Source organism: Artemia franciscana, chromosome 17 (assembly GCF_032884065.1).
Source record: "Artemia franciscana chromosome 17, ASM3288406v1, whole genome shotgun sequence".
In the NCBI taxonomy this organism is placed as follows: domain Eukaryota; kingdom Metazoa; phylum Arthropoda; class Branchiopoda; order Anostraca; family Artemiidae; genus Artemia; species Artemia franciscana.
Window position 1 is genome coordinate 24,748,514 of NC_088879.1, and position 19,141 is coordinate 24,767,654.

Consider the following 19,141-nt stretch of genomic DNA (forward strand, 5'->3'; position numbering starts at 1 on the left):
AGACAAAGAGTCAAACTTTAGCGTAAAGAGCGGGAAGTTGAGGAGGAAAAGCCCCTTTCATATTCGAAGCAATTTCTGTTCGTTTTAAGTTTTCATGTCGCTCCTTACTTTCAGTTAAAAAACTTGGGACAACACTGTCCCACTAGCAGTGAAGAAAAGAAGAAAAAGAAATGTTATCCTTACAAAAATCTGATTTTCCTTGTTATTCAAGCCAGGGGACTATAAGTTGCTGTATTCGGCAATGGGAATTCCAGTGGGGTACTTTTTATTTCGACTTGACGCCTATTTTGAAGGATTTTCCGGTGATTTTTTCGTAATTCCCATAAATTGGTTTTCAAAATAACATTTTACTATTAGGACTAATCGAAATAATTGTTACAATTTCTGGATCAGCTATAGATGGATTTTTTCTCACTAGCTTGCCTTTTTTTAACATGTTTTTTTTTTTCACAAATGAGATAACGAATGATTGATTGTGATTTCCCATTTCAAGGGTAGGATGGTAAGTGAGCTGACTGAAGACCAATTTGTAATGGGATTTAACTAACACCGAAATTTAGCTAGGGCTTATTTGAACCAAATAGATTTTTCATAAATCTCAGGTTTAGTAGAATCTCATTGTGAATCAGCCTGAAGTTGTTAGTTCTTTCCAGTCCCGTTTTATGAACTATGACAAAACACTTCTGACTCATTTGACACTTTTTGACTCATTTATTTAACTCTAAAAGAATCTCTTGTCTAAAATTACTTGCTTTCTAGATACCCCTTCTGTTTACTCGGGATTATGTCCAAAAGTTGAAATTAGTGCAGTAGTTTAAGCTTGATGAATCTATGAAAAATAGGTTCAACTCTGAAAATTTAGCAGTGTTCTTTCCTTTAGTCAATTAACTAAATGAAAAAAATCAACTGAAAGTAAGGAGCAACATTAAAACTTAAAACGAGCAGAAATTTTTCTGTAAAAGCGGGTAGATGCCCCCTCCTCAATAGCTCGCTCTTCACGCTAAAGTTTTTTTTTATGCTTCTTATTCTAGTTAAACGGCCATTGTGTTTCAAAATTTGTTCTGAAATAATTGAAAAAAGTCTTGACTTTCTACACTTGCAAGAAATAGTACTTGAAAAGGGGGCCCCAAAAAAGTCAGGGGATTTCGAGTTTTTATTAATTCTTCGGATGACAACTACGTGATCATGCTTATTTCATTCATATTGATCTTTGCCCCAAGTATTCTAAACGATATCTAAAGATGCTCTTATTTAAAAAATTGACATACTGAGTAGTAATTTGAGCTTTACTGTTTTTCATCAGGTAATAGAGGCAATAGATAACCGTTTCAGGTGAATTTGGCCAACTCTTTTTTCCCTTTTTTTGGCAACTTCACTTTCCATTAGGGCTTTTTAATTTTCAAATAGAGTAAGGCGCATTTGAAGGATCTTTGTGAAGAACAGTCAAACCTAGAGATCAGAAACATCTATTTTGCAGTTCTAACTGAAACGACGCGGCACTCAGGCGACTTTGTCTGAAAAGACTATAATGAAGACACAGCTTACCAGAACAATCACCTTAAATGTTATTTTCTACAGTACTTTTTTAGGGCTTTAGAAAAGGATAAGCATTGGATTTTCCGACAAAAATGGCAACCAACATTTTTAGGGCTAATTATTCCAGGAACGTTTTGGGAACTGTGACTTGTGCACCACACAAGCAGAGTGAACCTCCAAATAGCGTTTTTTTCCTGAAAATTTCGCTTAAAAATTGTTTAAATTCTAAAGACAAACGTGTCTTCAAGCATTTTGCCCTTTCTATGGGCTTTTAAAGCAACCGCAAGGTATAGTATAAATACATGAGTATTTAATATGAAGGTTGACATTTATCAACCTTCACAAAGTTTCCAACATCCTTTAAATACGATTGTGAACTAACTCTACATTGCAACAGAATCGGGAAAAGGTCAATAAAATAGTATCAGAGCGCAAGGTAAGCACTCAGAATAGCCGAGTCTCGCTACAGATAGTGGAACATGAAGCACTAGGATCTGACCGAAGCTTGCTCACGGTTAACTACAGCAGAACGTCCAAGTACTCACTAATAGACCTAGAAGACGAATGAGATAATTTTTGATCAAAATCAGTCAGTTCAGACGATTTTTTTTTTGGCAACCCTGCTTTCTAATTTTTGTCCAAATTTGTTAAATTGTATCCACAGAAGTGATACATGAACCAAGTGGAAGGGGCACTTGGTCCGAGGTCCCATCTCCACCTAACCCCACCGAATACTTGCGATTCACAAATGTTGTTCATGTAACTCGTGGTGGGTTCGTCATTTTGACGAATTCGGTTTATCTCCCTCCAAATCTATCCCTCCCTCTCGACAAAAAAATGTAGTCACGTGGGTGAGTTACTGCTAATTTAATCATATTAGTGTTTACCATATAGGCCTAACTAACGATAAACGATTTTATTATCAAACGCCTTACAAGGTCATGCCGATCAGCTTTTGTCATAATAAAATATATGGCACTAGATATATAAAAATCACAGCCATAGCCATCGTTATACAAATTTTTACGTTGATTTGAAATATTACTATCTGATATTGAAATGTCATATTATCTGTATATTATATATATATATATATATATATATATATATATATATATATATATATATATATATATATATATATATATATATATATATATATATATATATTCCCCAAAGAAGAGACAATGTTTTCTTGTACATTTGTTTTTTCAATCAAGGATTAACTGTCCAAAAGTGACGTAAAGCAAAAAGACAACTTCTTCAGATTGTGAACGCTGTTTAACAAGACTGTAAAATCTCGTCGATAGAACAGATGCTGCTTGGATTTCAATTAGTTCTGTTATCTTAATCTAACACAGAAGGATATAACCTTCGATAATGTTGCCAAATTTATGTCTTTTATAGCCTAATCATATTGTGCCTATATTTTTTTTTGTTCCTTTGTCCATATTGAAAAGTCGATACAACCCATCCATTCCTCTTATTCATCAGTATTTATTTATATTTAGTATTTATTGTTTTTGTTTTTTTCATAGCCGATCAGGATTGCAGATTTCAGCCATATTCAGAATATAGAAGTGATTGCTTCGGATTGTGATTCCCATAAGAAGGTTTTAGTTTGTATCAAAGTAGCTGGAAATACCGAACCACTGTTGTTATCCGTTTCTAGCATAGAAGTTGCCAACAATATTGCTGATTTGATCGATCGATATTGTCGAATAACAAATGCTACTACTTCATCTTTGTGGAACAGAAGAGGTAAGATACAACATAAGTGAGAGAACCATAAAGAAAAAAGGGAATGGGGTTATATGACAGTCAAAGAGTATCGGAGGCTATTGAGAGCGGAAACTCAAGCTGACCGTGAGAGGAAAACAATCATCGCCATCTAGAGCTACCTAGAAATATCATAAAATTAATAACAAAAGCCTAAATAAAACCATTAGTTTTTTTCTAAATCTCTCTTGTAATATTACTTAAAATCAAACAATAGTTTGAAAACCAAAGAATCGGCTTACTCACAAAAGATTTTGGAATAAAATTAGACTGTTAGTTTAAACCTAAATTCTAATAAGCTAATAATGCACTTATTTTGAATTAATCTAGTTCGGCCCAGCTAATGCTAAGCTGAATGTAGCTTATCAACTCCAATTTAATCAAGCTCCCTACGGTATATTCTTATCAAAATCTTAACTTATATTACATATATTATATTACTTATATTATTATATTACTTATATTATATTCTTAGTGAAAATCTATAGTATAGCTTTAAACTTTTGATAAGTTTGGTGTACTTAATTTTCCTTGCACCTACTTGTCCTATTTCCTAAAAAAAATAATTATGGAATTTAATTATTTTCTTTGAGAAATCCGTTTTGGGGAAAGGTGTGATCAGATATTGAAACACTGAGCCTGTATTCAATATACTGTTACAGAAATTTAAAATTTTAGTTCATAAGGGGGCAAGAAAAAAAAAATATCACCTAGCGTCAATCTGTTGTCTAAAGATTGTATTATAGTAATTTGGCAAATTAGCTGACTCGCGTAAAGAAGCAATGTGAAAGTAGCAATATGTAAAATAGTTCTTAGTCAATCAAACCTTTCAACAGTTAAAATCAATGTCTAACCATTTCAATTCCTGTACAGATTTTCAGTGCTAAATTGGTATAATAGGAAACTAGTATATTTGCAAGTCAGCCGAGTCAAATCAAAGAAGTAATATGAAAAGACTGATAATTTACTCTATAAGTAACTGGTAACTCTTTGCAAATATCTTGAGTTAAATATCGCAATTCAAGCTTGTGTGTTCTCTATATTGCCGGATTCCAGCTCAAAAAGCTAAGCTTCAAGTAAAGACACGCTCAAACACAAAGAAAAACTTTTCTGCAAGATAAATCCAGTTTTCGAGGTCTTAGCTTCTTAATTAATAAAGTGATAAGAATGAGGGCTACTAAAGATTTAGTAGCCTTGTTTTTTGTGACTGATCCCTATTTCGGGGTTTTGCTCAATATAAAGATTCATATCTGAACGTTTCCCACTGCGCAGGCTTTGTAATTATCGGAAAATTGGTATTCTGCTTATAATGAATAAGCCTTTTTAATTTTTCATTTTATTAGGGGAGCTACATCAAGTTGCTAATAAAGGATCGTATAATTGTCATATTAGAACCCGTCATTTCAGGCTCATCTTCCACCCTATGCCTTTTCACCGTTTTGGGTCTGCTTATAATGAATCATAGGTAATAGCCTTGGGACTGTCTGTACAGGATTTCGACTCTTGTGGATAGAAGACTAGTCAATCGCTGGAATTGACTACACCTTGGATTGAATCATCGTCTTGAACTATCCAGCCTATAATGTTAAGAAAAGAAAAAAAAGACGCCACACCAGTGCTAGCCATGCAAAAAGTAATTTTGCTTGTTATTAAAGCCGAGAGACTGTAAGCATGGCTATTCCAATTACTTTTTGTTTCGGTCTGACGCCATTTTTAGGGTTTCAGGCTATTTTGCGAAATTCACTTAAATTTATTTTCATAAACATTATACTATTAAGACTGATTTAGATAATGGTTACCATTGCTGAATAGTAACTTTTTATCACTTCCCAATCGTTATTTTTAAACTCGTTTTTCAGTTTTTATGGCACTTGGTATTAACCAAGTGACATATAGCAATCGCAAATTCTGTCGGTCTGTCTGTCGGTCCGGTTTTGCTACTTTAGGCACTTCCAGGTAAGCTAGGACGATGAAATTTGGCAGGCGTATCAGGGACCGGACCAGATTAAATTAGAAATAGTCGTTTTCCCGATTTGACCATCTGGGGGGGGGGGAGGCCGTTAATTCGGAAAAATAGAAAAATAGAAGTATTTTTAACTTACGAACGGTTGATCAGATCTTAATGAAATTTGATATTTGGAAGGATATCGTGTCTCAGAGCTGTTATTTTAAATCCCGACCGGATCTGGTGATATTGGGGGGGAGTTGGGAGGGGGAAACCTAAAATTTTGAAAAAAACACTTGGAGTGGAGGAATCGGGATGAAACTGGGTAGGAAAAATAAGCACAAGTCCTAGATACATGATTGACATAACCGGAACGGATCCGCTCTCTGTGGGGTAGCTGGGGGGGGGGGGGGGGTAATTCTGAAAAATTAAAAAAAATGAGGTATTTTGAACTTGCGAACGGGTGATCGGATCTCAATGAAATTAGAAAATACTTAAAGCGGTGAGATCAGGATGAAACTGGATGGGAAGAATAAAAACCGGTCTAAGATACATGACTGACATAACCGGATCTGCCTTCTTTTGGGTAGTTGGGGGGGGGGTTAATTCTGAAAAACTAAAAAAAACATGAGGTATTCTTAACTTACGAACGGGTGATCGGATCTCAATGAAATTTGAAATTTAGAAGGATATCGTGTCTCAGAGCTCTTATTTTAAATCCCGACCAGATCTGTTGACATTGGGGGGGGGGGGGGAGTTGGGAGGGGGAAACTTAAAACTTGGAAAAAACTTAGAGTGGAGGGATCGGGATGAAACTTGGTGGAAAAATAAGCACAAGTCCTAGGTACATGATTGACATAACCGGAACGGATCCGCTCTCTGTGAGGTAGTTGGGGGGATTAATTCTGAAAAATTAGAAAAAATTAGGCATTTTTAACTTGCGAACGGGTGATCGGATCTCAATGAAATTTGATATTTAGAGAGATATCGTGTCTCAGAGCTCTTATTTTAAATCATGATCGGATCTGGTGACATCGGGGGGGGGGGGTTGGGAGGGGGAAACCTAAAACTTGGAAACACTTAGAGTGGTGGGATCGGGATGAAACTTGGCGGGGAAAATAAGGACAAGTCCTAGATACATGATTGACATAACTGGAAGGGATCGGCTCTCTTTGGGGTAGCTGGGGGGGGGGGTAATTCTGAAAAAAAATGAGGTATTTTTAACTTGCGAACGGGTGATCGGATCTCAATGAAATTTGAAATTTAGAAGGACCTCGTAACTCAGATCTCTTATTTTAAATCTCAACCGGATCCAGCGTAATTGGGGGGGGGCAGTTGGGGGGAACCGAATATCTTAGAACATACTTAAAGTGGTGAGATCAGCATGGAACTGGATGGGAAGAATAAAAACCTGTCTAAGATACGTGACTGACATAACCGGATCTGCCCTCTTTTGGGTAGTTGGGGGGGGGGGGGGTTAATTCTGAAAAACTAAAAAAAAACATGAGGTATTCTTAACTTACGAACGGGTGATCGGATCTCAATGAAATTTGAAATTTAGAAGGATATCGTGTCTCAGAGCTCTTATTTTAAATCCCGACCAGATCTGGTGACATTGGGGGGGGGGGGAGTTGGGAGGGGAAACTTAAAACTTGGAAAACACTTAGAGTGGAGGGATCGGGATGAAACTTGGTGGAAAAAATAAGCACAAGTCCTAGATACATGATTGACATAACTGGAACGGATCCGCTCTCTTTGAGGTAGTTGGGGGGATTAATTCTGAAAAATTAGAAAAAATGAGGCATTTTTAACTTGCGAACGGGTGATCGGATCTCAATGAAATTTGATATTTAGAAGGATATCGTGTCTCAGAGCTCTTCTTTTGAATCCCCAACAGATCTGGTGACATTAGGGGGGAGTTGGGAGGGGGAAACCTAAAACTTGGAAAACACTTAGAGTGGAGGGATCGGGATGAAACTTGGTGGGAAAAATAAGCACAAGTCCTAGATACTTGATTGACATAACCGGAACGGATCCGCTCTCTTTGGGGTAGTTTGGGGGGGGGGGGGTTAATTCTGAAAAATTAGTAAAAATGAGATATTTTTAACTTACAAATGGGTGATCGGATCTCAATGAAATTTGATTTTTAGAAGGATATCGTGTCTCAGAGCTCTTGTTTTAAATCCCGACCGCATCGGATGACATTGGGGGGGGGGGGGGTTGGGAGGGGGAAACCTTAAACTTGGAAACACTTAGAGTGGTGGGATCGGGATGAAACTTGGCGGGGAAAATAAGGACAAGTCCTAGATACATGATTGACATAACTGGAAGGGATCGGCTCTCTTTGGGGTAGCTGGGGGGGGGGTAATTCTGAAAAATTAAAAAAAATGAGGTATTTTGAACTTGCGAACGGGTGATCGGATCTCAATGAAATTAGAAAATACTTAAAGCGGTGAGATCAGGATGAAACTGGATGGGAAGAATAAAAACCGGTCTAAGATACATGACTGACATAACCGGATCTGCCTTCTTTTGGGTAGTTGGGGGGGGGGGGTTAATTCTGAAAAACTAAAAAAAACATGAGGTATTCTTAACTTACGAACGGGTGATCGGATCTCAATGAAATTTGAAATTTAGAAAGATATCGTGTCTCAGAGCTCTTATTTTAAATCCCGACCAGATCTGGTGACATTGGGGGGGGGGGGGGAGTTGGGAGGGGGAAACTTAAAACTTGGAAAAAACTTAGAGTGGAGGGATCGGGATGAAACTTGGTGGAAAAATAAGCACAAGTCCTAGGTACATGATTGACATAACCGGAACGGATCCGCTCTCTGTGAGGTAGTTGGGGGGATTAATTCTGAAAAATTAGAAAAAATGAGGCATTTTTAACTTGCGAACGGGTGATCAGATCTCAATGAAATTTGATATTTAGAGAGATATCGTGTCTCAGAGCTCTTATTTTAAATCATGATCGGATCTGGTGACATCGGGGGGGGGGGGGGGTTGGGAGGGGGAAACCTAAAACTTGGAAACACTTAGAGCGGTGGGATCGGGATGAAACTTGGCGGGGAAAATAAGGACAAGTCCTAGATACATGATTGACATAACTGGAAGGGATCGGCTCTCTTTGGGGTAGCTGGGGGGGGGGGGTAATTCTGAAAAAAATGAGGTATTTTTAACTTGCGAACGGGTGATCGGATCTCAATGAAATTTGAAATTTAGAAGGACCTCGTAACTCAGATCTCTTATTTTAAATCTCAACCGGATCCAGCGTAATTGGGGGGGGGGGGCAGTTGGGGGGAACCGAATATCTTAGAACATACTTAAAGTGGTGAGATCAGCATGGAACTGGATGGGAAGAATAAAAACCTGTCTAAGATACATGACTGACATAACCGGATCTGCCCTCTTTTGGGTAGTTGGGGGGGGGGGGTTAATTCTGAAAAACTAAAAAAAAACATGAGGTATTCTTAACTTACGAACGGGTGATCGGATCTCAATGAAATTTGAAATTTAGAAGGATATCGTGTCTCAGAGCTCTTATTTTAAATCCCGACCAGATCTGGTGACATTGGGGGGAGTTGGGAGGGGAAACTTAAAACTTGGAAAGCACTTAGAGTGGAGGGATCGGGATGAAACTTGGTGGGAAAAATAAGCACAAGTCCTAGATACATGATTGACATAACCGGAACGGATCCGCTCTCTTTGAGGTAGTTGGGGGGATTAATTCTGAAAAATTAGAAAAAAATGAGGCTTTTTTAACTTGCGAACGGGTGATCGGATCTCAATGAAATTTGATATTTAGAAGGATATCGTGTCTCAGAGCTCTTATTTCAAATCCTGATCGGATCTGGTGACATCGGGGGGGGGGGGGTCGGGAGGGGGAAACCTAAAACTTGGAAAACACTTAGAGTGGTGGGATCGGGAGGGGGAAACCTAAAACTTGGAAAACACTTAGAGTGGTGGGATCGGGATGAAACTTGGCGGGGAAAATAAGCACAAGTCCTAGATACATGATTGACATAACCGGAACGGATCCGCTCTCTTTGCGGTAGTTGGGGGGGGGGGTTAATTCTGAAAAACTAGGAAAAATGAGGTATTTTGAACTTACGAACGGGTGATCGGATCTCAATGAAATTTGATATTTAGAAGGATATCGTTTCTCAAAGCTTTTATTTTAAGTCGCGACCGGATCTGGTGACATTGGGGGGAGTTTGGGGTGGGGGAACCTAAAATGATGGAAAACGCTTAGATTGGAGGGAACGGGATGAAACTTGGTGGGAAAAATAAGCAGAAGTCTTAGATACGTGATTTACATAATTGGAACGGATCCGCTTTATTGGGGGAGGGGTTAATTCTGAAGAATTAGAAAAATGGCTTATTTTCAACTTACGAAGGAGTTATCGGATCTTAATGAAATTTCATATTTAGAAGGACCTCGTAACTCAGATCTCTTATTTTGAATCTCAACTGGATCCAGCGTAATTGGGGGGGCAGTTGGGGGTACCGGAAATCTTTGAAAATACTTAAAGCGGTGAGATCAGGATGAAACTGGATGGGAAGAATAAAAACCTGTCTATGATACGTGACTGACATAACCGGACCGGATCTGCTCTCTTTAATGGAGTTGGGGGGGGGGGTAATTTTGAAAATTGAGGTATTTGTAACTTACGAAAGGGTGACCAGATCTTAATGAAATTTAATATTTAGAAGGATCTTGTGCTTTAAAGCTCTAATTTTAAATTCTGTCCAGATCCTGTGACATTGGGGGGATTGGAGAAGGAAACCGTTCTTGGAAAACGTGAAAATTGGGGTATTTTTATCTTACGAATAGGTGATCGGATCTTAACAAAATTTGATATTTAGAAGGAATTCATGTCTCAGAGCTCTTATTTCGAATCCCGACCAGATCTTCTGACATTGGGGGGGAGTTGGAGGGGGAAATCTTGGAAAACACTTTGAGTAGAGGAATCGGGATGAAGCTTGGTGGATAGAATAAGCAAATGTCCTTGATACGTGATTGACGGAACCGTACTGGATTCGATCTCTTTGGGGGATTTGGGGGCAGGGGTTCAGTGATTTGGCGAGTTTGGTGCTTCTGGACGTGCTAGGACGATCAAAATTTGTAGGCGTGTCAGGGAGCTGCGCAAATTTGCTTGATAAAGTCGTTTTCCCAGATTCAACCATCTGGGGGGCTAAAGGGAGAGAAAAAATTAGAAAAAATTAGGTATTTATAACATAAGAGTGGTTGATCGGATCTTAATGCGTTTTGATATTTAGAAGGACATCGTGACTCAAGCTCTTATTTTAAATCTTGACCGGCATTAAGCCTTTTATTTTCCTTTTAAATCAATCTGTTGATTCATAGAATTTTGTTAGAGCTCATACCATATGATCTCTTGGTTCTTAGCTCTTCATGCCTCGTCACAAGTGCCATATGAGCTCTTAGCTCTTGTTGGTGACTATGGACTGTGCCACGTCCTTTACTAGGTTGCAGCTACCGCTGAAACCATTATGAGACGTTGTGGGCAATGCAAAGTTTTTCTTACACATTTTGCTTCCTTTTTATACAAAAATTTTAAAATATACGAAGTGTTCTTTATTTCTCCTTTAAGGTCACTGTCATTCTGTATGATAAGTGAAAATTTGTGGGAAGGTCTTTTGGAGGTATAATCTTTTGGCTTGTCTTGGGTTTTCCTTCCGTGAAGGCATTGTTTCAAAACTGACGGCATAACCAAAGGAAATGAGAAACTGATTAAAGTGGGATCCAGGTTTGGATTTACCAATAGGCCCACTAGGCCCGGGCCAAGGGGTGCACAATTGCCAGATACCGCAATAAATTGTCACTGAGTGATTTTTTTTCTTAAGAAAAACGGGACCAATGTTATTTATCGTCAAAGCGCCAGGTGCACTCCACTGCCATGCAGCCTTGTCAAACAGTTCGTGGCAACGAGCTGTAGTAAGGAGCGACCCGGCTCAATAGTAACCAAAACTCTAAAAAATGGAAATTTTATGCCAATAGTTACATCAAAAGAATCGCATTTTAATGTCGATTTTAAATATATAAGTTTCATCAAGATTAGTCTTACCCGTCAAAAGTTACGAGCCTGAGAAAATTTGCCTCATTTTAGAAAATAGGAGAAAATACCCCCAAGTCATATGATCTTAACAAAAATCACACCGTCAGATTCAGCGTATCAGAGACCTTATTGTAGAAGTTTCAAGCCCCTATTTATATATTTAAGAATTAACGACACTTCTTGACTACTATGGTCCCTGCGTCCGCCCTGCAGTGCATTCCTGCAGCGTGATTCGATCTCTGGGTCCCGTATTACCAAACTAAGGTCAAATCTACTGCGGTACCACAGGACTTTCAAGCCCCTATCTACAAAAATGTGAAATTTCGCATTTTATGCCAGAAGACGAATCACGGATGCGTGTTTTTTTTCCAGGGTGATCGTATTGACTCAGTGGTCCCAGAATGTCGTGATAGAGCTCATTCTAACGGAAATTAAAAGTTCTAGTGTCCTTTTTAAGTGACCAAAAAAATTGGAGGGTACCTAGGCCCCCTCCCACGCTCATTTTCCCCCCAAAGTCACCGGATCAAAATTCTGAGATAGCCATTTTATTCACTATAGTCGAAAAACCTAGTAACTATGTCTTTGAGGACGACCTACTCCCCCGCAGTCCCCATGGGAGGGCTGCAAGTTACAAACTTTGACCTGTGTTTACATATAGTAATGGTTACTGGGAAGTATACAGACGTTTTCAGGGGGATTTTTTGGTTTGGGGGAGAATTTAGTGGGGGTATACGTGGGAGGATCTTTCCATGGAGGAACTTCTCATGGGGGAAGAGACTTTCAAATGGAGGGGGCGCAGGATGTTCTAGCATTATTTAAAAAAACAATGAAAAAATAAATATGAAAGTTTTTTTTCTACTGAAAGTGAGGAGCAGCATTAAAACTTAAAACGAACAGAAATTATTACGCATATGAGGGGTTCACCTCTTCGTAAGACCTCGCTCTTTACGCTAAAGTATTTTTAGTAATTTCATCTATTTATTCTACGGCCCTTGTGATTCAGGGGTTCTTCTTAAGGAATTGGGACAAAATTTTAGCTTTAGTGTAAATAGCGAGGTATCGACGAGGGGTGTGTCCCCTCATATATGCAATAAAAACATACGAATATAGAAGTTCGCTACGTAAGTTAATTCGTAAGTTACGTATATTTTTTACTTATGAAAACGTTCGTAAAAGTTATAGTTGCGTTTTTAAGTAATCAAAAAATTGGAGGGCAACTAGGCCTCCTTTCTCGCTCCTTTTTTTCAAAATCTTCCGATTAAAAGTATGAAAAAGCCATTTAGCCCAAAAAAATTAATATGCAAATTTCGTTTTAATTATCTATGCGCGGAAGGCCAAGATCGAAAAATGCATTAATTCAAAAATGTCCAGAAATTGAACAAACAAAAAAACAAGTTTTTTTTAATGAAAGTAAGGAGCGACGTTAAAACTTAAAACGAACAGAAATTACTCCGTATATGAAATGGGTTGTCCCCTCCGCAATCCCTCGCTCTTTACGCTAAAGCTTTTAATTGTTTTAAATAGTAGAATTGGGGCAAAGAGTCAAACTTTAGCGTAAAGAGCGAGGGATTGCGGAGGGGACAACCCATTTCATATACGGAGTAATTTCTGTTCGTTTTAAGTTTTAACTTCGCTCCTTACTTTCATTTAAAAAAAGTTTTTTTTTTAAATCACAGAAAAGTGACTTTAAAACAACACGGGAACTATTTCAAGAGTAACTGCTGAGATTGCGGTATCACCTTTCTCTTTTTTTACTTTTGGCTCATTAGTTGCGTTCTGTGTAGAGCTTCCGCTATCCCCAGTTTTTGGGGTACTGCCCCAAAGCTTTAAGCCCAATCCTAGTGGGATCTTTGGTGATTTAGGAGTGGGTTTAATAGGAGTTAAAAACGACTTTTGGCAAATGACGCCCTGCAGATATGAAACAAACCAAAAGAATCTTAAAGTGAACTTAATAGATTTTGCTAAAGGATTTAAGTTTATTTTTGTTCCCCCCTTGATTTTTTGGATGTATGCAGAATTTTTTGTAATGAAACTGTTTTCTGTTAATTATGAAAATAGGTCAGTGTTGGTTTTATCCCGAACGTAGAATAGTTGAAATGGTGTACACAAATATACCCTAAGAGCTTCGTTGGTAAAAGTGGTCCTTTTGTTTTTGGCTATATCCAAAATTAAAAGGAAAATATAAATACTTATTAAAAATAAAGTGAAAAGAGTGTAATTAACGCTTGAGTTAAAGTTTTAAATTAGATGTGTGATACTTTTGATTAATGCTTGATGAATGGACAAACATATTAAGTCAAACATCTTGCGAAACATTCTTGAAAAACTATATTTATTTGCAAGCCTTAAGCCCTGAAATTAACCTGAAACTGTGCCCCACGCTCCATGGGATTACTTGTTAGGCTCCTAGAGACTTGAACGAGAATTGTAGTTTTTGTCGAGTTTAAAGAGTCCACTTCAACGATTTTTGTGCTAGTCATACGGTCATCATGTAAGTGCATGCACGGTTAAGCCGAATGCTCTAGGTGTAGTAAGACTAGCCATTTCTTAAGTAAAGATAATTCTTGTATATGGGTGTAGAAGCATGGTCTCTGCAGCTTATTGAAACATCTGTGCTAGCAATTTTAAGTGCCCCTTCCCCTAGTATGTTTTAACAACTCTAATGCCTGATGTAGTACTACAGTCAAAATTTATCATAAAACGTTAATAAAAATACATTATCGTGGCTTCATTTTCTGTCTGAACTTCGTTCATTTTTCTGACATGGTGTGTATGCAAGAACACTTCCTGTCAGGTGTTACTTGCTTTCTATAGGATATATCATCCATCATATCTCATTTTTGTTTAGTTTAATTACTAATTACTTATCAACTCCGTGTCTGTTGTCTTATGGTATCTTCCTCTGTAGAATATGGCCAGATAAGGTCCCGTCCAGGCTCAAGATTGAACTCTCGACAAAACAGTCGCTCATCTAGTCCAAATGTGAAACCTGAAACTGAAATTGATTTTCTACAAATACGAAATCGGATTTTGATCAAGCAGACCGATGATCCTGGGCCCCAAGACTATGCTGAACTTGCTGGAGAAGAAGGAGATTACTGCTTTCCTGATGGTATTGTAAAGATTTACAGGTTTCAGTAAAGAACATGTCTAGCAGGGCTTAAATTATAAAAATGAAGAATCAGCCACATAATGATTGAAAAAATGTAAAAATACCAAGATCTCGGAGGTGGGAGAGGGGAGCTAGGTTTTCGATTTCTTTTGTATGTATCTTCCTTCCCCTCTCCTCGCTCTTTTTTTCTTATTTTTTTACTGCAGTTTACTCTTCGCTGTCGCCGCCTCCATCTATTTGAAAGCTTTTAATAAAAAATTCTAGCCAACACGTCGTGGAAGGGCAGAAATGAAAGTAATTTCCATCTCACTAAAAACATTAGTCGAAATGGCACCAACTATTTTAGCTCTTGCGGATTCTCTGTTGCAATTTTGGTTCAAAGCTCACTGTATTTAGCTAGGACTGAAAAAAAAATTATACATTCAAAATGATATTGTTTGTTTCTTGTGTAATTTATTCTATCCTTTATTCTGTTAAATTGTCATTTATTTTTTGTTTTAGTTCAAGTTTATTTAGCTAACAATTATTATATTTATAAATCATTTCTATTATTTTTATTTCATATTATTATTTGAATTGCTGTATTTCTTATTTTATGATGTTTTCCTTTATCTTATTCTTTATTAGTCTTAATTGTTTCCTACTGTCTTTTCTAAAGCGAGACATACCTCACTGGCTGGAAATCCCTCTCGTTTAGTTTCTTAATTATTGTTTCCTTTGGTTTCTTAATTTTTCGTACAAATTCGCAGCTTGGAATAAATATATTAGTAATGGTTGTTTTGATAGGTCAAGAAGATAGCCTAGCATGTAAAAGCAGACCTAGCACTTTTTAAAAATTTAATAATAATTAAAAAAAATCAAACTTATATCCAAATAGTTGGTGCAGATAAAATAATGAAATTATTGACTTACCATTGTGCCGAAATTATTGTGTATTATGATTAACTTATAGCTAAAGTTACAAACTTCTATCATTGTGTTTAATTTTCTTTTGAGAAATAAACATAAAGGCCCAAATTATCAAAGGAAAAGAGAAAAAGAAACAAAACTAGACTACAACAGCTAAAGCATACGCCAAAATAGCATAACAAGTAGGAAAACTATATGTATAAATAAAAATTGAGAAAAAAAAGGAAGAAACTCAGAACTATTATAGTTGCTTTGCAAAAGCTCTAAGCAAATGTCTTGCAATGATAACATATTGTAAACAATTCCAACCTAGCTGAAGTCATAGTATTTAACCAGTCTGAGAGTATTGATGATGTCTTTTGATTTGAGATTCTACCAAGACAGAAGAAAACATTTTATGCTAACACGCTACACACAACCTCGGTTGACACAGTTAAAATTAATTAAAACAGGAGTAGGTTAATGAACTTTTAATATTACTAAGCTTGAAAAATGAATTTATTTTTGCTTTTCTTATTTTGGGGTACATTGACTTTTCAAATATTAAATAAAATTCTCGGAGCTTATACGATCACAGGAAACCTTTGATAAGTAAGTTGTGCTGTTGACTTTTCGAATTTATATTTCCTTCATCAGTATAGTATTATAAGTAGTGAGAGGGTTCCAGTTTTCATGGTTGCCCTATCTTTTCGGATACCGGTCCCACCACTTTTTTTTTAGAAACTTCTTCAAGACTCAGGTCTTATTAATTTTCTTCGAGACACAGGTGTTAATTACGTAATAAGGAATGTTCTATAAGCGATGTAGGTGTTTGTTACGTAATAAAATATCCCTACCATGGCAGCCCTACCATGAAATCCTTCCCTCAGACATTTTGCTGCAAAAATATCCGTTCATACTAGAATCGATCGTTTAGACTTAATGAAAATTCTCCCATAACGTTTCTTCTGATGTCTTCTAGTAATCGACGCCAGCGTTGCACACAATGGGCCAGCATATGTCACTCTTCGGCGTGCATTATCGCATCTAAAGCATTCTCAGATGTTGTTGCTTTTTGACATTGATGAAAATGAGAGAAGGAGGGGGTGAAACGACATTTCCCACTTAACATAGTGTAACCTAACCTACCATCAATCTCTAATGTTGATAGGGCAATTTCGAAAAAATGCCTTATTTTCGAAAAAGAGAGGAAGCATGCTCAAAAGTCTAAAAATCTGAATGATAATTACATCATCAGATTCAGCATATCAGAGAACTCTACTTTAGATGTTTCAAGCTTCCATCTACGAAAATGTGGAATTTTGTTCCTTTTTTTTGGTAAAAATACGAAAAAAATGAAGAAATTCAAATTGGGAAGATTGATGAAAATAACAGAAGGAGGGGGTGAAGACATGCCCCACCGAACCTAGCATAACCTAACTTATCATCAATCGCTAATGCTGATCTGGTAATTTCTAAAAATTGCTTGATTCTTGAAAAATACTGGAAACAGCCCCCTAAAAGTCAAAGAAACTCAATAAAATTACATTGTCAGATTTAGTGTATCAGAGAAACCTAGTGCAGATAATTCAAGCTCTTATCTACAAAAATGTGAAATTTTGTTGGTTGTCTTTTTTAAGAAAATACATAAGAAATGAAGAAATTCAACCTTGGAAGGTTGAAAATGACAGAAGGAGGAGGTAAAAAGACATGTCCTACTTAACCTGTAACCTAACCTATCATCAATCCCTAACGCTGATCTGGTATTTTCAAAAAATTGCCTGATTTTCAAAAAAGGCTGGAAACATGCCCCTAAAAGTCAAATAATCTCAATGAAAATTACTGCATCACATTGAGTGTATCAGAGATACTGTAGATGTTTGAAGCTCCTATCTTCAAAAATGTGGAATTGTGTTGCTTTTTTCGATGAGAATACATAATAAATGAAGAAATTAAACCTAAGGAAATTGATGAAAAAGAGAGAAGGGGGATCAGGAGACTTGTTTTACGTAATCTAGTGTAGCCTATCGTATCGTTAATCCCTTTTGTTGATATGGTAATTTCGAAAAGTAGTCTGGTTTTCGAAGAAGAGGGCAAACACCCCCTAGAAGTAAAATAATCTCAATGAAAATTACATCATCAGATTCAACATGTCAGAGAACCCCTCTGAACATAGTTCAAGCTCCTATCCACAAAAATACGAAAGTTTGTTTACTTTTTCTATGAAATTTCACGATTAAAATATAGGAATGCAACACGTTACGCACCGGTTTCACGATAGGGGAAAAATCAACCTACACGTTTTACGAAGTGAAAAATCAACATGCAACAAGTCTCTCGAAGACACAAAGTAATATACATTAAGTTTCTTGATTAACTACTCCACATGCTACAAGTTTCACGAATTAAAAGTTCAACATGCAAAATGTTTCACGAAGAAAAAATCAAGATACATCACTTTTCATGATGAAACAATTCAACATATATTATGCTTCATGAGCAAAAACTCAGCATGTAACAAGTTTCACGAGTAAAAAAAATGCAATATGTTTCACGACGAAAGAATCAATATTTTTTACGCTTCATAAAGAAAAAACAACATACAACAAGTTTCCCGAGCAAAAAATCAACATACAACCAGTTTCGAAGAAAAAGAAAATCAACATACAACAAGTTTCATGAAGAAAACGAAATCAACATGTAACAAGTTTCTTGAGGAAAAAATCAATATACAAGTTTCATGAAGAAAAACTAAAAAAAAAAATACAACAGGTTTTTCGAATAATAGAATTAATATATAACAAGTTTCACGAAGAAAAAATCAACCTACAACAAGTTTCACGAAGAAAACATCAACATCCATTAGGTTCCACAACAAAAATCACCATGCGACGTTCCACAACAAAAAATCACCATGCGACAGGTTTCACGTACAAAACAAAACCTACATGCAATATGTTTCACGAAGAAAAATATCAAGATAAATTATGTTTCACGAAATAAAAAATGAATGTACAACAAGTTTCACGAAGAAAAAACAAAAAATACAACCTCATGAGGAAAAATTAACATGCAGTAGGTTTCACAAAACACTAATCAACATATAACAAGTTTCATGAGTAAAAAATCGACACACAAGTAGTTTCAGGAAGAGAAAAAATTAACCTACTGCAAGTTTCACGAAGAACAAAAATCAGTATGCTACATGTTTCTCGAAGAAAAATCAACATAAAACAACTTTCATGACGATAAAATAAAAATACAGCAAGTTTCACGAAGAAAAAATCAACATAAAATAAGTTTCACGAAGAAAAAAAAACAAGATACATTATGTTTCACGAATAGAGAATCAGCATTCACCAAGCTTCACGAACAAAAAAAAATAGGTGTCATTTTTTATGAAGAAAAGGTCAAGCTACATTAAGTTTCATGAAGAAAAAAATCAACATACCATCAGTTTCACGAAGTGAAAAATTAAGTTACAACTAGTTTCACAAAAGAAAACAAAATCAAAGTAAATTTACGGAAGTTTATTAATAAAAATAGAACTTAACAAAATGAATATATATATATATCTATATATATAAAAATAAGTTGTCTGTCTGTGGATGTGTGGATGGATGTGTCAGGTGACGTCACCTGAAAAAACTGGATTAGGTGACGTCAAAACTGAAAAAACTAAAAAAGGCAAAAACTACAAAAAAAACTAAAAACTAATAAAAAAAATAAAAAAGCTAAAAAACTAAAAAAACTATAAAGGTAAAAACCAATAAAAAACTAAAAAAAAAACTGAAAAAACTA

The 19,141-nt window shown here is 36.4% G+C and overlaps 1 protein-coding gene across 1 annotated transcript in view; it reads left to right on the top strand.

Moving 5' to 3' along the window:
- LOC136038051 (focal adhesion kinase 1-like) overlaps positions 1-19,141 on the top strand; it is a gene marked incomplete in the record, with an annotated part of 165,226 nt that overhangs the window by 78,641 nt on the left and 67,444 nt on the right. The window contains 2 exon segments of the mRNA XM_065721003.1: positions 3,075-3,297; positions 14,249-14,452. Of these exon segments, the coding sequence (XP_065577075.1) occupies positions 3,075-3,297; positions 14,249-14,452 (427 nt within the window).